The following is a 24,703-nucleotide window of genomic DNA, read 5'->3' as shown; positions in this document are numbered from 1 at the left end:
TCAACGTTTGAATTAGAATCCTTAGTTGTGCTCATGGAAACAGCCCCGCAGCACCTTGTATTTACTTCAAACCACTGTGGAACTATCAAGCTGAGCCTAATATAATATGTCCAATAGCCTTGGGCTCTGTTTTAAGTAGCAGAGACCAGTGTGGACTACCGTTTTGCTCTGTGTAAACTGGCGACAGATTTGGAATAGCACACAAGATAGGAAAATGACTGTATCAGAACTGAGAATGATGTCATATCAGTTGCGAGAAAGGGACAGGATCTTAAGGGTCTAAGTGACGAGGTTCAGTAGTGTAGTATCGCCACACAAAACACAACATGGCAACGACAACTGTTGAGCTGAAATAGTGAAGAGGCATAGCATTCTGCTAAAACCCAATGCACACCAAGTTCAAGCAGATTCTGGAGGAAGGGCCTCATATAAGGCCCCTGGTAAAAAAAGGACTTCAAGGTGTTGGAATATCCGCCTCACGGAGGCTCCCCAGTGGGTTCAAGTCCTTCTAGACCACGGAGAGAAAACAAATAGGCCCAGTCAAAAACGGACACACGTGACACTTCAAAGCAGTCCCACTCTATTGACTCTCTTCCGTAAGGCCACTGTGCCTTGGGCTTTCACTCATGCCCAAAGTTGAAACCCAAGTCCAGTTGCTTCCATGGTCACCATTTCTCCTCCCTCTACCCTCTGAAGAACACATGAGGCCCATTACTTTTTTACTGTCTCAGCACACCATTAAAGCCATACGTCAAACCCTGTTAACTGACTGGACCCATCCCTCTCCCTTCACCCCACTGATGAAGAAGACATATCCTATTAAAAATAGAAATATATAAGTGGGTATCCTCAAGCTGCTTTCTATGGTGATTTGAGGTATGGTCTAAAAGGTGCATTCATTACAATTAGCCTAAAGTACAAAACATAATTGATCAGTCTTACTGGTGCAAGATCTAAGAACCCCCCCACCCACCCCCAATTTAATTTGTAATGTTTACGGGGAAAATGTATATATTGATTTATTCATGATTTGAAGGTACTTTTCTTTTAATATTTTGGCTATTTTCCAGAATTAGCACATGAACCTAGGCTAGTATCATTATGTTCTCAATAACTCAATAATTAAATGGACAATCTGTAGGTTGTTTACATACTGGAGTTTGACACAGTTGACACACTGATTGTTGAATAAGTTCAAGTTTGCAACAAAAGCTCCTCCCCACACACGTGCACACACACACACACACACACACACACACACACACACACACACATGCGGAAGGATCATACCGTAGATATTCCTGCAAAGTGTTCAACTGTATAATGTGCATATTCTATCAGTGACAATCAGCAATACTTGTAACAGTAATGGCATAATGCTCCTAAAAGGCAGCCTGTTTCCTAGGCTTCTCCTGTGGTTAAACAGCTGACTAAGGACTCTTCCACAGATGGCATTTGTAAATCCAGCATTGCCTTGCCTTTCTTTCCGTTGGAGTAAGGCAGAATAATTAATATATGAGCCTGGAAGACATTCCTCCTGCTAAAGGCAACATTCTGGCCCACAGCCTAAACCAACAATGGGGGGGGGGGGGGGGGGGGGGGGGGGGGGGGACAGGCCTGACTGCAAGCCAAAGTGAGCCTCCAGATGGGGCTAAGGCACAGCTAGCAGGCTGAGGACAAAGAGAGAGATGCTGTAGTAGAGTGTATCATAGAGAGAGGCTAGTTTAGAGGATAGGACAGAGAGAGAGAGATGGGGGGTGTTTAGGAGGAGGAGTGAGGGAGGACTTTTGGGGATGCAAGAACGAAAAGGAACCATTGATTGTTTTCATGGAAACGTCCGTGTTTGTTTATTTTGGAGAGGTGTGTGTGTGTGTGTGTGTGTGTGTGGTGTGTGTGTGTTGCGTGCACGCGCATGTGTAGTGTGTACTGCATAATGTGTGTGCGCCATGCGTCCGCACATCACTTGTTTCGGCGCTCAGTGTGTTTTGTTGTGAACACTCACCGGTCTCGCTCTTGTCAATGACGTCCACCATCTCGCCGGCCTGCAGGCTGATCTCGGCCGGTTCCTGTTTCTCATAGTTGGCCACCACCACGTACTGCTCCAGCAGCATGGGGTCCGAGGCGTCCAGACCTGGGGTGGAGGGGAAGAAACACGCCGTCAGCCAGCTGCCGGCCATGGGCCCGCGAGATCGGCCGCCGCCGGGCACCCGTTGTGCCATAGGCCAATTTGTCAGCAGAGCTGAGCCAATGGGAATACACACAGGAGGGCTCAGTACATCTTCCTAAGAGTCTGGCCATAGAGGTGCATCCCTCTCTCCAGCCCAACAGTGCAGGGCAGTTGGAGAGCTTGAAAGCATAGGGGGTGAAATGTCTCTACTCCAGCAGTTCAAGCATCAATCGGTCAACTGAAAAGAGTCCATTCTACGCCCGTGGGTGGGGGTGCTTATCCATCTGGTCCAACAGAGTAGCTAGATAGAGGTTAATGTTTTCAGGGGGAAATGGAGATGGTAGAAGAGGATAGAAAACAGAGAGAATTGGGAGAGAGAACCGTATATAGGATGAAAGCGCAAGGAGCTATTGCCAGTTGTGGACAGGACAGTGGAGTGGGAGAGAGAGTCGGTTTCCCCTGGAAAATAAACAGTCTGCTTAAAAAGCCTCCTTCTTCTCAGTTGGGGCTGGAGCAGGAAGAAGGGTAGGGGGTTGTGTACGCCAATCATATGAGTCGACACTGGAGGCCTTAAATAGAACCATATGAAGGGGCTGGAGCTGGGCTCTGAGGGCGGCCCTCTGCCTCCGTGAAACACTAGAGCTCTGACTACGGCATGCTAGGCAAGCCAATGGAAACCTCCTGCATTTCTCTGCTCCTCTAGGTTAACCGTATGAGCTCGGGCAGTGACTTATATCTTGGGAAGACATTGAAGCATTACAGAGCAGGTGAATGACAGGAAATTATTCGTTTTTCATTTGTCAAGGTGTATGGGTGAAATATTGTGCCCAAGCATAAATGAAAGCTATACTGTATGGTCAAATCATGCACCTATTGGATTGAGCAAGATCTATTGACGTGCCCTATATATATGCCCTGCTGGAGTTTATAACTATGAGTGATATCCCATACGTACCCAACCTAAACTCTAGATTTAGAGCCTGACCAATGCCAGCTTTTTGGGTCAGATGCTGATCCCGAGTCCCGACTATGTTTTGTACAAAGAATACATAGATACCGGTATGTAAATAGTACATCATTTAATAATATTATAATATTAATAATATTTTCACGTTCAAAAACAGCTCACAATGCCTAGGATCATGATGTCTTGAGACCCTAAAAAAAATCAGGACATATATTGCTGCACAATAAATATTGTTACCGACGTAGTAAAAAAAAAAAAAAAGGCCGATATATTGGCCAAAGCCGATAAATCGTTCAGGCTCTACTAAACTGAGACGACCCTTTTTTTAGGAGCAGAACTAACAAACATCAGCTGGAGTTGAGAATCAGCCACACAGCTGAGATTCAGTTCACACATTGTGAGCTACTGATAGCCACAGAGCTCACAGACCTAAGAACACAAGGGTCACATCCAATCCACGCTTTAATGTCAAGGACCCCCCCAAATTCTATATATTTGGCTGCGGACCCCCGCCCATCTAAAAATATTCTATTCCAGGGACCACCAAAGCAAAGATTTAAGTAAATTAAAATCTTCAAAGATGTGCAAATATAGAAGATTTACAAGCTCATAGCCCCCACAAAGTGACACACTATGTGCTTGTATATCTGCTATTTTGAAAGAATCGTGACACCCACACATATCAAATCTGTTTTCCCGGTCTTAATGATTTAATATGCATTTCTAATCCAGCATCTCAAACTGATCTATGAGATCAGTCTGAATGGCAGTATACGATTTACAAACACAGAAAGACAGAAACCGTTAGGAAAATATCTTTCACCTAACTGTCAGTGAGCTTGCCGTGCTGCATCTCTCCTATTTGAGATCAATTGCTCACGAGTCACGAGAAATATTAAATATGTGAGGTCTTAATCTTGAGAAATGTCTTGGAAAAATCTGCCCCGCAAGCAGATCAGAAAAGCCAAAAACAAGCCCCAAATGAAACTATTTTTCACAGGGTAGTAAACTGAGTTTCTGGAACAAGCAGCTCCCATTTAATTCAGAAGATGGAAAATAACTAAAATCCCATCCAATAGACAGACGGTCTTAGGCCTAGATAAGGAGTGTTTCAGACAGATGGGATTAAGATGCCAGCTCCAAAAAGAGTCATCCAGACAAACACTGCCAAAACAAGAGATTAACATTTCTGCAAATTAGGATTATATTCCCATTCAGCATTCCCATTCTAAATATATGAAATGTCAGGGAGCAAATAACACGCAAGGGTGAACTCACAACATTAGCGCTAATCTTGCCAAAGATTCTGACAGTGGATTTGTGCGGTGTGTCTCTGGTTTTTGAAGCTTTCACATTTTGTTTGTGCGAGATGTTTCATTAAATTGTGAGGGTGGGTGCAGAAAAATGGGAAAGTCAAATTTATTTTAAATCTGGGTAATATCTTCGTGGCCGTACTTTACTGTATGACATGACATAAATGACTACCAGTAAGATGTCTGAGGGTGAGAAGCAGGTCGCGTGCACGTATCCGCCTGGGTGACAGCAGACTGATGGGCGAGTGCTGGCGCTTTAGAATGGGGGGTCAGATCAACATATCCGCCTGGGTGACTGCAGACTGCTGGGCTAGCGCTTTGGCATGGATCAGATCAACATATGGAATGAATTCTGTACTGGCCATATATGGAGTGTGTCTTGAGTGTACAGGGTTTGATGAGGTCTGATCAACATATGGAATGTCAGAACAGGTCAGCTCCATATATGGAAGGGTGGCAGTGAGTCCAGTGTCTTGAGTGTGCAGGGTTTGATGAGGGCCCAGGTAGGGCCGGGCCTTAATTTTCGGGCCCGTTGAGAACTCTAGTTTTCGCTGCTGGGCGTAGCTGCACTAATAACTTTGGGCAGGCCCGTCTAGAGTTTAAATGGACCGGTATCAGTCAAAAGGGAGACATCGAAGAGGAAGGATGGATGGGGAAGGATCAACATATGGAATGTCAGAACAGGTCAGCTCCATATATGGAGATCTAAGGGTTTGAGGTTTGAGGTCAGATGTAGAGTTGTTGGCCAATATTGATGACATCAGGGATCTCCATCCCCGTGATGATGTCACCATATATGGTACCAAACAACTGACTGACGGGAAATGCACGATTTCATAGTAAATGCGAACTGCAGTCTCATATAATACACATTACAAAATGTCCACAAAATGTTTGCGCATCCCTACAGTAAATGATTAGAGTACATGAGTAACTGAATGAAAAAAAACCCCCAGAATAAAACAGTTTTGTTGTAAATATTGCACATACGGTACGTACATAAGAGAAACTACTGAGTGAAACATGCCTGTGGTTGTCCATTCCGTTACTTTCATCCAAAGTAGAGTCTTGGAAAAACACTAAAATATTTTTTATGAGCTGTCATGAGTCGTTGTAAGAGGAATGGCTGACAACCCATTATCAAATAAATGGCATATCATGGACACCATCATATCAGGGATAGGAAACAAGTTTTATATCACCTCTCTCATTTCCAGGAAGATGTGCGTAAAAACCTAGTGTCAGTGTGTGTTGGGTAATCGACAATCTACGTCAAAAACATCATTAAAAGAAGAGGTTTGCACAACACATACAGTAAAGCCGAGACTCTGGGCGAGTCAGTAAAGACTTTGTCAGCAAAGTCAGTAGGCCTGAAAAACAAAAGCTAATATTTTCAGCTTCATACAGGAAATGAAATGTTTTGCATCAGCAGAGTCAGAATGAGGAGTACACGAGTGAGAAAAAGGTGGTGAAACAACCTTGGCCATAATGCTGTAGTGTGTTTTTTGAGTAACTAACCAGATACATTATTTTGCTTCATCAGTCAATTACTGAAAGATGTGTGTGCGTGCGTGTGTGCTTGCATGCATGCGTGTGTACGTACGTACGTACGTGCGTGCGTGCGTGCCACATAGTTGTGGACATTGGACAAAGTACACAAACCCTTTACTCCTGCTCAAATATTTACTTCACTTGAAATGAAAGCTTGTTCAGTAAAAGTAGTTGAAAAGTAGTTAAAAGGTTAAAACACAATGATAGTCATCATTGTTATAGACCTGAGTGTTGTAAAAGGAGTCTCCCTGTCTCTCCAGCTCTTTGATAAACAGAAAATATTCATTTTCAGGTAGTTGAGAAAAGGTCAGCCAATCAGGAGAAAGTACCCATTTATCAGCTTATATTTAATAGTATTCCAGTTCCAATTTTGCACCGTACAGAAGAACCACTGTGTTACACCTACAGTATAGTCTCTATTGGTGTGTAACTTCTTTAAGAAAGTGTCAACTTTATTTCTTTCCTACTAATTTGGCATTGATTATGAATGATAACACAGCTATCCGTGTTTATTCGTATTTAGACTAAATATTGCATTTATAAAGCGCCTTTATCCAAGTCCCTTTACAATGTGCATTACATTACCAGACACACATTCACACACCGACTGCGGACTAAACCATGCAAGGCTTATCGGCAGAAGTTAGGGGTTCAGTGTTTTGCTCAAACACGTAACTTTGTCATAGTAGCTTGTTTACAACTGAAACGGACTTCCTGTGCACTAACTTCCTCTTCAAAATAAGAGCCACATGTAATGATTAGTCAACACTAGTTGTATTTTTAAGTCTACTTACAGGACATTAACATCACATTTGAGTTCCTTTTTTCCTGTTGGTGCGCAAATGCGCCTTGCATGCCTTTGATCTACGGGCAGAAAACATTTTGACGACGTATGCGCACTGGCGCATCGGTTGTGTGCCCCCCTGATTATTAATAACATCTAAACATGTAACACGTAAACACAACATGAACATAGTACTCTTATTATGCATATCGCATTGTCGCAGAGAAATATTTTCGAGTTAAAAAAGGGGGAAATAATTAAAAAAAACAAGAACAAAAACTAAAAAACAAGTCCATTCATTAAGATTTCGAGTGAAAATTTAAATGCCAACCCTAACGAGCGAAGGTTCGAACCCCGAATGTTCGGGGACAGCCTTAGTGCACACTGCACACACATGTACATCTATGTCTGCACAGTGCACACATGTATTAGTCAGTCTCCTCCTGTAAAGTGCATGCACAGCAGCATATAGGCCTATACACTTACAGGATTTATGAAGTGAAAGAAATGGTTCAGCTCCGGGCCGCCGTCATCAGATAGCCATATTAGCCACTCGCTTTGTTTATGTCGCTCCCCTCTCAGATTTATACATGTGCTTCCTGCTCCCACCCTCGCGCTCCTGGTCGCCACCGACCCCTCCCCTCCCCACCCATCATCATCTCCGTCCGGGAGGACGGCAGTTGGCAACTTTTGCAATAATGCGTCATGTAGCGGAGGAGGAAACCAGGGAGTGAGGGATTTGAGGCAGCCTGCACTAAAAAATCCTCAGTGTCAATTTAACTTCCGACTAGTGTACAAAATGGACCCGTGACATTTAACACTGCGTGCTGCTGCGAGCACCAGTGGCCCTTTTTGCTTTGCTTTCATATTTCAGGATCTGACTGTGACTGCCGTCACCCCTGACTCTGGGGTTAGGTATAGACTCCCCGTGTAAAACGCTGCCATGCTTTGAATGTTGCGCAATTGTTTCTAAGGCAGACCTAGCCGTTGTGGAGTGAAATTTGGCAACGCACGATGCCTTTGTTTGGCTCATGATCAGCTGCAGATGTGTACAGTAGGTGGACGAGGAACGGACTCTGCACTGCCGTTCAACAGAGTGTACAGATGCACTCATGTCAGGGAATCAGTATGTGATCCCTTAAGGGAGGGGGCGACGACAAACAAACGAGCATGTCCAAAACAAACTTACAGAGAGGAAAATGGCTTTCGGATAACACTGAAAGCTGTGTGCACGCATGGCATATTAAGAAGCATGTAAAGTTTTCATCAAGCATTCTTTTCCAATCAGCAGACTCCCACGCAGCACTGCGGCATTCTTTCAACATGCCGACACACACAACAGCAGCTGTACACTAACTCAGAGAAACCGCCAGACCGTCCTCCTTTTGCCCCATTTAGTGTCGGGAGGATTTCGTAACCTTTTCTCTTTTCTGGACTGCGCTGGGTGTTTTGGACATGAAGCTTGCTTTGCATGCTGCTGGGCTGGGAGGGTGGGAGGGTTGGGAGGGTGTCCTCCGGGCTGGAGTCAACACTGACAAATGGTCACTGTCAGAAACCGTACAATCTCTGGCAGTGTTGGAAAAAGTGCATTTTGAAAGTAAAATGCCAATACCGCAATCCAGAAATACTCAGTTACAAGTTAAAAGTCTGGTATTTAATACTTTACTTGAGTAAAGTACAAAAGTAAAAAGTACTCATTATGCAGAATGTCCCATTTCACGAGTTCAATATGTGTTCAAATCTTTTGAAAATAGCAGATCTACAACAGTAGATCTACAGATCTACACTTCGGGCTAACTTTCCGCCTTAACTGTCAAGTTGATTTGAATTTAATTTAAAAAATCACACCCGTGTGAAGTGAGGGGCACTCTTATCATCATACAGTACATCATCTCATTCTGGCCAATCACAATCTGCGTCCTCACTTTTGTCTTCAATGTTTGTGTTTGCACACTTTTGTATAAGCACAATTTTGAGGTATTTGTACTTAATTTCCAGTACTTTTACTTCTACTTCACTACATCTCAAAGGCAAATATTGTACATTTATTTGAAAACGTTAATTACTAGTTACTTTGTAAATTTTGATTATTACGGCAAAACATACAGTAACGACTTCAGCCCTACTACATTTCAGCCATTTCATCACAATGCGTCACGATGCGATGCATTGTGAGCTTGTAGATCAGCTATTTTCAAAAGATGTTTATACATTTGAAAACTTGAAATTGCACATTCTCCATTCTGCAATGACTAATGAGTAATTTTACTTTTGTACATTTTGATGCCAATACATTTTGAATTCCGGGCTTTAACCCATTTTGGGCGGGAACCCCTTTTGGTGTTAGCATTATGTTATGCTTTAGCTATTGAAAAATAGCAGATCTACAAGCTCATAGCGCGCCACCGAGTGGCGCACTACGAGCTTGTAGGTCTGCTATTTTTGAAAAATCGTAAAAATGTGGCACAAATCTTTGAATATATATTCTTTCAGAGCGAACGTTTTTTTTATTTCAACGTCAAGTTGTAACAGAGTAGTAGAGTAGTTCTATAATGCAGTGTTGATTTGATTCTTTTACTTTCTCCACCACTGTCAAAGGGGCTCAGTATTCAATAGCTGTTTATTGAGAATGTATTTGTGTGTTATTGCCGAAAAAGTGGACAATAGTTGGTTAGGGAGGGCTCATTCGTCATAATAATTCTCGACGCCATGCTACAGTCATCTGCACACGCAAACAAACATACACGCACGCACTCACCTGTGCATGTGCAGGATTGCGCACACAGAGCGATACGGAATTTTGTGACCAATACGATAACCGATACGATAGAGGGTATACAATCACCGATAACCGATATGCAACCGATATAGTGGTATTTTTTACTGGAATAAAAACAGGCCTTTTCTGTGAGGATTGTGCAAAGATTTTGCAGGTACAGTCACAGTGACAGTAGTACAGACAGCCCTGCTTTCTTAAACCAATGACTTTATCCAAGGCTTTATTCAAATCAGGGTCCATTTGGTTCCATTTGTATGCTCTTGGAGTACACCCCCCCCCCCCCATCATATTTTAGTGATTTCTATCCTTGATAGTCTAGTCTAGTTTAGTCAGTTTTAGTCAAAAATAAAATATGTATTTTATTTTTGACAGTATTAGCGCAATCATATCTTAAACTAGAAAAAGTGGTCACAGGTCTCCACCAGGAGGATAGGAGTGTGTGTGATGCTTGGCAAAATGTTTAGGAGTAATATATGTTTTTTTGTTTGTTTCTTGCAACAATTTTCTTCATTTTGTTGAGGAAATGCAGAGCCAGATCACTCATAGCATCTCTGAGGATAGAATTCTGGATGAGCAGGACATGTGCAGCATTTTGTACAAAACGGGCTACTCCTGAAAACTAGAATCTGAGAAATCCAACAGGCTCGTCTTGATCACATGACTACAGAGATCATGTGTACCGATTTGCGTGAGATTTGGATGAAATCTGTGCGACTAACATAAACAATGTGTTTTGCAGAAATCGGCCTCATGGTGGCGCTATAATCGGCAGATGTGGAGGGATGCAGGGAAAAAGTTTTTCCATGGCCTCTAGGGAGTGCGCTGCGCGCATACATAAGTTGTATACAGATGATGCAGTTATAGGTAAAAACAGGCATTGGCCTGTTATAGCGCCACCGTGAGGCTGATTTGGGGAAAAAATAGTGGCATGTCGTCCGCGGCCTAGTGGAAATGTGTGTGTATAATTTCATGGAAATTGGACACTGTTTGTGATTTGTGGCATTTTGTTCGAAACGGACCAATCATGTGAGTATGGGGTGGGATTCGCAGTGAAGAACACTCTGCTTCCCATGATAACCCCACCGACAGGAGGCTCTGAGAGGATCCTTACAATCCGCCTTTCCACCAGTAGCGGGCCAGCCAACCTGTTGAGTGCCTATGCCCCGACTCTGCTCACCACCAGAGTCAAAAGATAGGTTTTACGAGGAACTTGATGCGGTTGTCAAGACCTTCCCTAAGACTGAGCATTTGCTCCTCCTGGGAGATTTCAATGCCAGGGTAGGTGCTGACCATGAATCCTGGCCTGACTGCCTTGGTCACTTTGGAGTGGGTAACATGAATGAAAATGGACAACGTCTGCTAGAATTGTGCTGCTACCACAAGCTTTGCATCACCAACACCTTCTTTCAGACAAAGCCCCTGCACAGGGTCTCCTGGAGACACCCCAGATCTAAACGTTGGCACCAACTCGACCTCATCATCACGAGGCGTGAGGCACTTAACAGTATTCACCTCACACGAACGTTTCACAGTGCTGACTGTGACACAGACCACTCGCTAGTCCTCAGCAAGGTCAAGCTACAGCCAAAGCAGATCCATCACACCAAGCAGAAGGCTCGTCCACGTATCAACGCCAGCCGTTCTTCCAACGCTGATGTCACACATCGCTTCCTCCCCTCCCTCGACCAAGCGCTCTCCACATCTAACCAGCGGAGTGCTGTTGACAAGTGGAACTGCCTACGAGACACCATCTATGACCAAGCCATTGCAGCATATGGAAAGAGAACAAGAAGAAACGCAGACTGGTTTGAGGCAAATGCAGCAGTGATGGAGCCAGTCATAGAGGCTAAGCGTACTGCTTTCTTCAAGCACAAGGAAAACCCCTCCCAAAGGAACCTTGATGCCTTGAGAGAAGCTAAGAGCAAAGCCCAGCGATTGGCTCGATGCTGTGCTAACAACTACTGGCTTGAGCTCTCCTCAAATATACAGGTTGCCTCAGACACAGGAGATATTAGGGGCATGTATGAGGGGATAAAACAAGCTACCGGCCCGTCCATCAAGAAAACGGCGCCACTCAAATCTAAGTCTGGTGAAGTCATCACAGATCGCGATAAGCAGATGGAAAGATGAGCTGAACATTACATGGAGCTATACGCTACAGAGAACACAGTGTCAGAGGAGGCTCTGAATAGAGTTCCAAATCTGCCCGTCATGGAGGATCTTGACAAGGAACCCACGCAGGAGAAGCTCAGCAAAGCCATCGACAGACTTGCTTGCGGCAAGGTCCCAGGTGCAGATGGGATAACACCTGACATCATGAAACTTGGGGAAACCTTCCTTGCTTCCTCATCTTCATGACCTCCTCTGCCTCTGTTGGAATGATGGTGCTGTCCCCCAAGACCTGCGTGACTCCAAGATCATCACACTGTACAAAAACAAGGGAGACCGCAGTGACTGCAATAATTACCGTGGCATCTCTCTGCTCAACATCGTGGGGAAGATCTTTGCCCATGTTGCCCTCACTAGACTCCACGTCCTTGCAGAGCGCGTCTACCCCGAGTCACAATGTGGCTTTCGGGCAGAAAGGTCCACAGTGGATATGATCTTCACCCTTTGACAGCTACAGGAGAAATGTCGGGAACAGAGGAGACCCCTGTATCTCGCTTTTGTCGACCTCACAAAGGCCTTCGACCTTGTCAGCAGAGATGGTCTCTTCAAGCTGCTTGCAAAGATCGGATGCCCCCCAAAACTCCTTGCCGTCATAAAATCCTTTCCTGACAACACGCAAGGTTCAGTCTGTTGGGAAGGTGAAACATCAAAGTCCTTTCCAATCCGCAGTGGCGTGAAACAGGGTTGCGTTCTTGCACCAACCCTCTTCGGAATCTTCTCCCTAGTACTGTCAGCTGCTTTTGGCTCATGTCCTGAAGTTGTCTACCTACACACCAGAGCTGATGGCAAACTCTTCAACCTTGCGTGTCTGCGCTCTAAGACCAAGGTGACCAGTGTCCTCCTGAGGGAAATGCTTTTTGCTGATGATGCAGCACTAGCATCCCACACCGAGTCTGGACTCCAGGGGCTGATGGACAGGCTTTCATCTGCTTGTAAGGAGTTCTGTCTTACCATCAGTATAAAGAAGACCAATGTCATGGGACAGGATGTTGGAACTCCACTCTCCATTGACATCGAGGGTCAGACTCTGGAATGTGTTAACACCTTCACATACCTCGGATCTGCAATCTCCAGCGATCTTTCCCTTGACACAGAACTGGGCACCCGTCTTGCAAGAGTCGCCACAGTGATGGCCAGGCTGTCACAAAGAGTGTGGTCAAACAACCACCTATCTACGCGCACAAAACTCCAGGTCTACCAAGCCTGTGTCGTCAGAACCCTGATGTATGGCAGCGAGGCCTGGACCATATACACCAGACATGAGAAACGACTCGACAGCTTCCACCTGCGTTGTCTACGTCGCATCCTGGGAATCTCTTGGCAGGACAAAATTCCCAACACAGAAGTCTTGGATCGTGCTCACTCCACCAGCATGTTCACCATGCTGAGCCAGCGCCGCCTCAGGTTGTTTGGCCATGTCCACAGGATGGACCCCAGCCGGCTCCCCAGGGCCGTCCTGTATGTCAACAGGCTCCAGACCTCTTGGTCGCCCACGCCTGCGCTTCAGGGACGTTTGCAAACGTGACATGAAGCAGGCAGGCATTGACCACAACAGCTGGGAGGAAGCTGCAAAGGCGTATGGAGGCGGACTGCAAAACATACTCTCTCCCCATGCCTTCGGCCTGGTGGAGACAATAAAAATATGTGAGCCTCTAGAAAGGCTAGAGACAGTGTTGCCAAGGTTGGTCATTATAAGCTACTTTGGACTTGTTTATCTGTAATGTTTCTTTAAAATATTGGTGGTCCTTGACATGAAAATGTTTGAGAACCACTGGTCTAAAACAACATTGGACAACGGAGTTTGACAGTCAGCCCTATAGTTGCTTATTTTAGACTTAGACTAGATTTTCTGACTGATTGATCTGGCCTATTAACATTTTCATAGACCTGGTTGCTTGTTTCTCTCTAACATGTGGCAACCCTGGTCAAAGCGGTGTTTGTTGGATGTGTGCTTAGCACAACAGATAGCAGGAGGCTGCAGCAGGCTGCTGCCGTCATGAATAACAGTATTTAGCGCAATTTTCTGTCCCAGAACTTATGAATATGTGTGCCTGCTCCTCTTTCTTTTCTAGAAGTAAAGCAAACAAAAGTACTTTTAACATGTTGTGGCTGTTTTCTGTCAGCATGGAGTGGAGTGCAGTGCGGATCAAAGTCAATCAAAGGGTGTGTTTGTGTGTGTGTGAAGATATGTGAAGACACACACGCACACACACACACACACACGGGACACCTCGGTGCGCTCTGCTGGAGAAAATAAATCATTACGCTAGGTTCTTTTCATATCGGACGGCCCATATTGGGGAGACACACACACACACACACACACACACACACACACACACACACACACTTACTCCCTTCTTACTCCCATGCACAAGCTCTCATACAGATGGATACACACACAAAAAACACAAATCCCACACATTGCGATGTATGTGTTTCATTTAGTCTTGCTGCCCTTTTGGATTATGATTTATTACAGTTATGTTTTTTTTGTTTGGTCATCTGCATCGGTTGGAAAGCGCTTTGTGTCAACTCCTGTTGTTTTTAAATGTGCTATATAAATAAAGGTGACTTGACTTGCATAAGTTGCATTGACTAATACTTACCCCCCCCCCCCCCCCACACACACACACACACACACACGTCCACTCCCTACGGCCCCCCCTGAGCCCCCAGCTCAAATAAAGACAGCAAGGCTGCACACATAAACACACTCCCTCAGTCTGTGCGTAACACTGAAATGGTTTCCACTTGCCACGTAAACCTCCTCTCTTCTCTCCATCTGCTTTTCACATGCACTGCGCCCCCGAGTGCTCGCTCGCTCCCTCTCCCTCTCTCTCTCTCTCTTGCTCTCTTTCACTCTCTTCCCCTCACCCCTTCTCTGTTGCACCCTCACCATGTGAACTATCCCCAACGCTCCGTCGGAAATATAAGTGTGAAAATTGTGTGTCAGTGATGACCATCACGTGTACAATGTAGCGGGTCCATTTGGTTCCATTTGTACACGACTCTGAGTTCAATTAACATTGCTTTTGGGGGTCCCAGAGACAGAAATGCCCTTAAATGGTGGGCGTCCGTAGACTAATGCATGTCAAACAGGGGGTCCTTGAAATTAAACGGGTTGACAATCATTGCTAGAGCCGTAAAAATATTCTCTTGTGGGGGGTCCCTGGGGTCTGCAGGCTAATTTGTGTCAATTTGGGGGTCCTTGACATGAAAGAGTTTGGGAACCACTGCTTTAGGACATCTGAGATCATCACACCATTCATTTCCTCTCCCTTGTCCCTGTTCTTTTCCTTTCATCTAGTAGCCTAAAGACTGAACCAGGAGTTAACACGGGGCACTTTTATTTTACATCGTTTTAAAATGACATGATTATGTTTTCAAGGCATTTGAGGATGATATAGCATGACGACTATGTTTAGGATACTAATCCTATCCCTTTATGCCTAGTCTTTCCAGTAAAACAGTCGGACGGGGGCGGTGATAAAATACTCTGCTTCGACAACATAAACATTCCATCATATCTCAGGCAGGCCAGACGGTACTGTAGCTCTGCATGTCCTTTACTGAACCTCTAGAAGATGGAGGGCTCAGATATGGTGTTGACTCAACAGCATGGACCCCGTCCAGCCAAGAAGAGCCCCATAGGGCTTCTGATTTGATTGCAGCGGAGGTCACAGTTGGAGAACAATAACTGAGACGCAGGCCAGAGTCTTTACTGAAACCACATGATAGGATGAGATCCCCTAAACAAACACTAGCAATCCACTCTCAAAGCGGGTTGGGGGCCGTTCAAGTTGTCTCTGTCATCTATCAATCCCTACACGAGGAAGACATATCCACCGAGAAAGAGAGGATAAAGAAAAGACACAGAATGTGAGAGAGACGGTTATGGTTGGGGGGCAGTGATGAGGATAGAGGCTGGCCATTCTTTGATGGACTGCGTTAACCTAAGGCCACTCTCTCGTACGTCTGTGATTCCTTCTTCATGCCAGGTAAACAGAGTTCCTAACCCGCGCTCTGACCACATGCAGTTTTGTGGCTGGGGGCAACATTCTCCAGTTAGGGCCGGGGCTTAGTAAACTCTTAGGGGAGACCTGCACCGTGTAATTATGGCCACCATAAGCTGCAGCTACAGCACAAATTCACCACAGACTCACGGTGCAATTTCTCCGCTGTGTCCGGCTCTAATAGAGAAACGAGCAATATTTCAGCTGCAGTTTAAACCCCGTGTCCAGCACAGGAGGCCCCGGTGAAGGTTTAGAGGTGTTGGCAGTGGCGGAAATTAAAAATGTTTTTTTAACCTAAGTAAAAGAATCAATGCTGCAATGTAGAAATATTCTGTTGCAAATAAAAGTTCGGAATTCAAAATGTACTTTGTAAAAGTACAAAGGTATTGGCATCAAAAATGTACAAAAGTTAAAGTACTCATTGTGCAGAATGTCCCATTTCACAAGTTCCGAGGTACAAGTTCACAGTGCGTTGCATTGTGAGCTTGTAGATCTACTATTTTCAAACTTTGTTTTGTTATAATATATAGGCTCATAATATATAGGCTCACTCCACAAATTAGGTTCTTAGTTACTTTCCACCACCACCTAAACCTTAGTTACTTAGCCGGTGTCAAAATATCAGATATAAGCGCATTGTGCGGTGAGACATTGTGAGCCTGTAGATCGGTTATGTTGGGTATGCAGTCGATGCAATGTGCAAACGAGTATAACTACTGTGTATATACTGTATAACCAGGCAACAGGAATCATGGAATTCCTTTTTCCACTGAATGACTTGAGCCCTCGTGTCAATTACAGTATGTGCTGCAGGATAGATACTGTAGGCTTGACGCTCTTCATAACAGACACACAGAAAGCAAGCCTGCATGTAATTAACATTGGACATTTGTCATCTATGCAGAATAGACCAGCTGACTGTCATTTAAAACCACACATGTGAATGAAACACACGGCATGAGTGAGTTTCCAGGCAGCCAATCTGTCTAAGTGGGAGCCAATCTAATATCTAGCACAGTCTGAATGTAGGGCTACTACGCACGCACACGGTGCGCGCGCACACACACACACACACACACACACACACACACACACACACACACAGCTGAAGCTAAGACAATCTTTCCATTTCACTATGTGGCTGGAATTCACTCTTACGTAAAGCCCCAATACCATGGAGCATATAATGAAATTAGTAGGAGTCTTATTTCATTTGGAGACGGCTCCGTTGCAGCCTTTCAGCAGAGAGGGTCTCCTGGAACAAAATGAAATGACCCGGGTAGAGGACACTTAGAAAGATTACCATATAGCTAGGCTACATCATCACACATGGAGAGCAGCAGATCGGTAACGAGCCTAGTTTGTACTTCGTCGTACGACAACGTCACTCGCCGAATACCTGTTATTTTTCAGCGAGCGCAGCTGTACAATCAAGTATGAATTAGCTTTATTTAATTACTGTTGCCAAGTAATGTAATGTACTGTATGTGGGCTTGCTAAGGTTGTCTGCAAGTGTAAACATGCACAAGGAAGTATGCATGCATGCGTACACACACGCACATATTTATTATGCACGTGCACGCATGCACACACAATTTGTACTGTACGCACGCGCGCGCACACACACACACACACACACACACACACACACACACACACACTGCACAACAAGCACAGCTGTTCATTAAACTCTCAGTCTCCTCCCTCTAAACATGTTCCAAGTTCTTGCTCCCATTGACATCAGCTGAGTCACACACATAGTTATGTGCACACACACACTTATGTACTGTACACCCTTACAGTACACACACACACACAACATTTTTAACAAGTTAGACCTCTGGGAGATTGCTGAGGTGGAGCGCCACACCTAATACCATCAGCTCCCACTGAGTACTTACCACCTGTCTAGTTACCCAAGCCATGCTACTACATATACAGGACGCTGAGTTGGCAGTGCCCGCGATTGAACCCAGAACCTTGCCATTCAAAGCACACACACACACACACACACACACACACACACACACACACACACACACACACACGAGAGAATCAGACACACACACACACACACACACCCAACCCCAAGCCCAGTGGATACAGATCATAGCTGCAGTAACAGGTGGTTGCTCCCAACCATTGCTGTTTGCTTAACCCTTTCATCACAATAACACTGGGTTCACTCATGGGTGTGTATTGTAGGCACAGTGTACTGATACTGTATGGTAGACTTGCATCCTTCTGCACTTTACTTTTCTCTGCTTTGTGGAACAAAAGGTTGCCAACTGCTGTCAAGTGCTCCATTGTTGCTGTCAAGTGTGCAATTGTGACCTTTAAACCATTTTGACCTGAGATCAGATTAAAAAACATGTCTTCTACATCCTGACAGTTTTCTGAAAAAGCTATGTTTCTATGTCAGTCGTTCTTTGATTTTTCAAAAATAGCAGACCTACAAGCTCGTAGCGCGCCACTCGGTGGCGCGCTATGAGCTTGTAGATCTGCTATTTTTCAATAGCTAAAGCATAACATAATGTTAAGACCAAAAGGGGTGCCCACCCAGAATGGGTTAACACAGACTTTATTTTTATTATCAATCAACCCTATATATATTCCCTCGTGATAAATGATAAATTATTGAAATACAGTAAGAAATGTATTAATCTAGTGTATGTAATATGCCTAATGTAATACTCTGTCATATGTCGGTATCCTACGCTGACAATATCAGACCTACAATCTCACAGCATGTGACGTTGTGAATTTCTAGATCTGCTAATGTCGACATGGGACACCGTCGCACCACTAGCATAGAATAAATACGTTTGAATGCAAACGGAGGTGTGGCTGATTTGACTGATGGAGGTTACATTATGCTGTATAGTCTCTGAGGTTCTCTTACCTGACTTGCGCTTGCAGGATCCTCCACAGTCTCTGAAAAGGAAGCAACACCACAGAGGCATGGTCAGTGTACATACAGTATGTGTGTGTGACTGTGTGTGTGTACTGTTAGTCTCAGCCCTTTAGAAGGACCATCACAGCAACCGGCACACTCCATACACCCAAACCTGTCACCATAGAGCCGCTATCAGCGCTATAGACAGCGGCCAAACCCTCATTAAGAATGCCTGTAGAATTTGACCCACTCTCTGAGAGAGGGGGTGTGATAGGACACAAATAGGGGAGTGAAGAGCAACAGTGACTGAGAGAGAGAGAGATAGAGAGAGAGAGAGAGAGACGTTGTTTACTCAAGTAAAAGTATCAATACTGCAATATAGTAAAATTCCCGAATTCAAAATGTAGGTCTACTTGAGTAAAAGTGCAAAATGAATGCAGAATTTCTCAAAGTTTTCAAATGTATACAAATCTTTTGAAAATGTCAGATCTACAAGCTCACAATGCGTCGCATCACAAGCTTGCAGATCGGCTATTTTCAAATGGCCAAAATGTATACAGGGTTGAAGTGGTTAATGTACCGGTATGTTTTGTAAATTTAAGTAACTAGCAACAAAAAAAAACGTTTCAAATATTTGTAGTGGAGTAAAAGTACAATATTTACCTCTGAGATGTATAGTGGAGTAGAATTAATAGTATTGAATATTGGAAATAGTCCAGTAAAGTATTTTAAGTACCTCACAATTTTACTTAAATACAGTTCATGTACTAAGCTCCTGGTCCATATACTGCCGTGTCTATATGTACTGTATATGTGGACAAAAATGCATGAGTCGCCGCTCATGTAGTTCACAGCATTGCATTCATGCTTTAGTGTTGTATCCTCTTGTCGTGCACCGTTCAATTGCGTGTCCCATTCGGGGGTTTCAATGTCAAAGTGCCCCTCTGTTCCAGAGCTCACAGTAAAGCACGTCTTATACTGAATGCATGGAGCTAGTATAGAAACGCATACTGTTCCATTCTGTATAGCAACACAATGACCGCGCTCTGTTCTCTGAGCTGCCCCAACCCAGAGGGCCCAGTGGGAGGGAGGAGACGCTGTGCGCTGCGCATGCATCGCAACTGCCTCTGGGACGCCTAACTGTATATGTGTGTGTGTGTGTGCGTGTGTGCATGTACACACATACCATTGTATGTACATATATTTCACCTTTTTTATGTTTTTTTCTTTTTGTAAATGCGCCTAGTAATTCATTTTCAATGAGAGGCCTGCGTTTTTTTCCAAGAAGTTGAGGGGCGACAACGCAAGCGTATCTATTCACGAGGGCGCGGTCCCGTGAAATTGTCGCGCGCGTGCTCATTTTGTGCGCACGCCCGCGACTGACTAGACCTGGATTTTGTCGAGCTTTTTGTTTTCTCCCGCTATGCGAGTCACACCCCTTATGAGCAGACCTGTCGTTGATCCAGGCGACAACGTCTGCGTCACACACTCCCTGTCTGAAAAGGCCTTAATACTACCGTGAAAATTAATGCCCTAGGCCTGGGCCGTGGCTCAGAGGTCCAGGCACCTTGGCTGGTAATCCAGTCTGGCAGTGTGCTGCGGGTTCGACTCCCGATCCCGACGGCCTTTACTGCATGTCACCCCCCCCCATCTCTCTCCCCATTTCTTGTCAGCCTACTGTCTGTCCCTCCATAAAAAATATAAAATAAAGGCGAAAGCCACAAAAGAATACATAAAACACAAAAAAAATAAAAATGAATGCCCTACTTATCACAGTGTGATACTACGGTGTCACAAATTAAAGTAGTCAATCTATAAGCTCAGGGTTAGAGCATGTAAATCTGCTCTGTTTGCTATTTTAAATGTCTAACAAGATCAAGCTTTTGACTACTATACTTTATTATTGGAACACAGGTTCTTTTGTTCCGTTTCCTGAGAGGTAACCGTCTTGGACATAGAAGGTTTCCACCCGACAGCGACGGTGATGTGTGTGCTGTGTAAATCCTGGCAGTCTGCCGGTCCTTATGCAGTTACGGAGGACGCACTGCAGTGTTGCCATGTCTGCTTATTATAAGAGACTTTGGGCTTGTTTTTCTGTAAAGTTGCTGGAAAATATTGGTAGTTTCTTTGGGGGTGCAATGCATACGTTTGTTAGACATACTAACAGTCCGACAGGCACTAGTCTGACAACACCGTCGCTCCCGACATGCAGGTTAAAACTAACCCGTGGCCGTGTTAAAACTAACCCGTGGCTCCCGACATGCGTGGCAAGTTACAACTAACCCGTGGCAGGTTAAAACTAACCCGTGGCTTCCTGTGGGTTAGGTTTAGGGTTAGGGTGTCGGACGCATGACTGTAGGACTGTTAGTCGGACCAAACACATGCATCCGTTTCTTTGGCCTAAAGTGTACAGTTGCTTGTTTTGGGCTTGTTTTTAATGTTACTTAAACCAGTGGTTCTCTTAACATTTTCAAATCAAGGACCCCCCAAATGTACTAGAGTACAGACCTGTACTAGACCTGTGCCCGTCGGGCACCGGCCTACAATACATACCCCACCCTAGTATGCAAGACCCGTTATATTCACAGTACCCGTTTTAACCGTCTGTCTGTCATAAGTCCTTGTGCAGTGGTAAACATCCGTGGAGAATGTATGAAGAGTGCAAACTGACTGAAAAGTAGACTGACTACGTAAGTAATCAAATGGCGGGATTGGGGAATAAGGCGGTGGTTGCCATAGCAATCAATTGGCCTGGAAACAGGTCTGGTGATTAGGCTCATTAGGTCCACTGGCAGAGCCTGCCCAGAGCCTTTTGTGGCGGTTCTGGACAACCGTGTATCCGAGCGACTCAAGGCCGGGCACTGCACTCCGTGTGGTGGTGTTGAACGTGTGTGTCGTATATAAGTGACTAGTATTTGAAGTCGGTGGGGTGAACGGTTCTTGAGTTACATGGATTACAGACCTATGTACACACACACACACACACACACACACACACACACACACAGAAAGACATGGTGCATTTATTGTAAGATACCCCTGTATCATACCCCTGTAAAATGTTTCCAAACGTATTCAGATATTTTCTTTATGTAGATCGACTATATTCAAATATCCGACGCATATAGGTTTAAAGTGCTTATGTGGCCTCGTCGCTGTTTTCATAGACCTCATTGCTTACTTCTCTCGCCAACGTCCTCTGGCAACACTGCGGTGGTGCTGAGAGAGCGAAGGTCAAGGCAGATGGGGAACAGACACACCTGGCTCGCTAGCGAGGCCAGCAGCAGGACTATGGAACCTTGTGGGCCAGCTATGGATATGCAAACATGTTTGGATAAACCCTGTCAAACATTTCCCAGGTCGTGGCCTGTGGGTCACCTTTCTCTGTGTGTCACTGGAGTACAGTAAAGCCTCAGAGAAAAAAGGGGGATTTCAGGTATTTGTGACAGACAGGTCTGGGTTTTTTATGGACTTGTAGGAGCCTTTTCCCTTAGAAGTCCATCGGAAGTATACTATGTGTTTCCCTGTTCAGTACATTTTTAAATAAAAAACCTGAGGACGATTCTACAAATGTCTTCAAAATCCTAACACTTTTCTGAAAAACATATGTTTTATCAGAAACCTTTTCATGTCAAGGACACCCAAAATGATATGTTTTTGGCCCGCTGACCCCCATCTCAAAATATTTTGTTCCAGGGACCCCCAAGAAGCAAAGATTTGAGTTCAAAAGGTTCACTTTAAAATAATAATTAAATCACGCTTTGAGCTTGTATATCTGCTATTTCCCAAATCCACAGTTTAAATGGTTTGAACCCTATGGGCTGTATTTTGCGCGTCTTAAGTACCAGGTCTTATTCCCTAACTTGAGTAAACTAAAGACCTGGAGTCGTGATCAATGCTCTTTGGCCACTCAGAATAGCCAAATGGCATTGATCACGCCTCCAGGTCTTTAGTTTACTCAAGTTAGGGAATAAGACCTGGTACTTAAGATACGCAAAATACAGCCCTATGGGTGCCATTAATTGTTGTAGGGAATACATCTCTTGGTAAATTAAAGCCGGATTGGCAACAATAACACATCTCTTTTTCTTAAGCGAAAGTCATTTTTTGAACAAAGCTTTCCAATTTCCAGATGTATGACGAAAGCTGCCATGAAACATCTCTCACGAGGCGTGTAAATAGCCTGTGTGCTTCATAAAAAATACAAACAAATTAACTATTACCTCATATTGAAATATAACTCTATACGCACTCAGCTGTGCGGACATTTGTTTGCAATTACTGACGTGAAACTTTATACGGTAAAAGAAATGTTTACATTAAATGCACGTGTAATGTCCACCATGCTTTAGGAATTTCACAACTTTCTATATGATGAGTGGTAGGGGAAATCATGTGTATCGCCGATACTCAGCCAACACAAACCGTGTTTGCAATTTAGTGCTAAAATACAGAAGAATTTACACTCTGAGCTAAATGATGCAGAGTCAGAGTGATAACAATAGCTGTTAAAGTGCCAAGATACATCAAATAATACGGTTTACTACATGTTATGTAATAAGTTGCAACGCTAAAATGTCCTCTTATATGAACAGTTCACATGGTATGGTAAGAAAAACCTTTTATTGATGCCCGTTCAGTTTGAGTTATCGGGGAGATTGTGGTATGGAGAGAATCAACTAATGGCGGTAATTATTTAAATAATGCAGCACACGCGTGAGATACTGTGCACTTATAGGAATACTTCACCGCCCAAATGCCCCCCCCACACACACACACACACACACACACACACCCATCCCACCCATCAATTACTCCCCCTGTGAAGCCTTGAATTCATGGATAATTCTTGTTGTTGACTCATAGTCATTATTGCGGTGAATGGAGAATCTCAGCACAAAGAGAATACTTGCCTAAATAGTTGCCTATGATTTAGCAGCAAAACTATATAAAGGTTCATGTGTTGTGGAAGTAGTGAGGACATGGACCAATCTAAATGCTTTCGTTGGATTATATACTGTGAGAGGTGGGTTGGGGTTCATGAACGAATGTTCGCTTTAGTTTTTCTTCGATTCATCATGTATTTTCTTGATTCTATTTTGTGATTCTTCATTCACTGTAAAGGAATGTAACGCGAACAAAAAACATCCATGAATGAATACAAGGCTCCATATGGGGTGAGTAATCGATAGGATGGAGGTCAAGCATTCCTTTAATGTGTGATTGATATTTCTCGCCACTAAGCTGAATATCCCTATAAGTAATAGGATGACAAAGGGAATACAAAGCCTTCGTTATTAAAAAAAAAAGAAAAAAACATTCATGACACATGATGCATGCTCTAAATGTCTTTGCCAAGGACACGGAGGCTTGGGGTGTATAGAGAGGAGATACTGTATGGGACTGGCCCTGCTACACTAAGTGACCCATAGCACAGACTGGGAAGAATATTCTTCCCAGGAGGAGACTGAGCACACAACCCTGGCTCTGTGTGCGCTTTCCTCTCGACGCCTGTAAAAAAAAAAAAAAAAAAACCCAATAGATGTGGGGAAGGTAAGGGGTGTGAGAGGGAGGAGGAGGAGGAGGAGGGGGCGTAAATATGTCCAAACACTATTAAAATGTTTAAGACTTTGTAGCCTGTGTTTTCTGAGCTTTTTGTTGGTTAACTGCAGGTAGTCTAGTCACAGAAGTCAGTGGAGATGGTTCAGTTTGAAACCCCACTGTGAAGTGAGGGGTGCTCTTATCATCATACTGTACGTCGTCATACATCATCTCATTCTGGCCAGTGACAATTTGCGTCCTCACTTTTGTCTTCAGTGTTTGTGTTTACACACTTCGGTCTTCAGTGTTTGTGTTTACACACTTTTGTCTTCAATGTTTGTGTTTACACACTTTTGTCTTCAATGTTTGTGTTTACACAAACCCTCAAAGCTGGACACAAATATATATAGGCTACATATAATTTCAAAGATCACAAGTCGTTTGGATCATAACTTGTTTGCAACGCATTGTTAACTTAGATGTTCTATTTACGCTATTAAAAAAAGATCATACAGCGGAG

The 24,703-nt window shown here is 44.2% G+C and overlaps 1 protein-coding gene across 2 annotated transcripts in view; it reads right to left on the bottom strand.

Moving 5' to 3' along the window:
• LOC310866077 (SH3 and PX domain-containing protein 2A-like) overlaps window positions 1-24,703 on the bottom strand; it is a 66,867-nt gene that overhangs the window by 17,759 nt on the left and 24,405 nt on the right. For both annotated transcript variants that reach the window (XM_083775382.1, XM_083775383.1), the window contains exons 6-7: window positions 18,649-18,680; window positions 2,003-2,131 (exon numbers count right to left, since the gene is read on the bottom strand). In XM_083775382.1, coding sequence (XP_083631508.1) covers window positions 2,003-2,131; window positions 18,649-18,680 — 161 coding nt within the window. The remainder of the gene's footprint in view (window positions 1-2,002; window positions 2,132-18,648; window positions 18,681-24,703) is intronic.

The sequence above is a fragment of the Protomyctophum parallelum genome, assembly GCF_964188405.1.
Source record: "Protomyctophum parallelum genome assembly, chromosome: 10".
Taxonomy (NCBI): Eukaryota; Metazoa; Chordata; class Actinopteri; order Myctophiformes; family Myctophidae; genus Protomyctophum; species Protomyctophum parallelum.
Note: the sequence above shows the minus strand (reverse complement) of the source record. Positions and strands in the feature narration are given on the sequence as shown.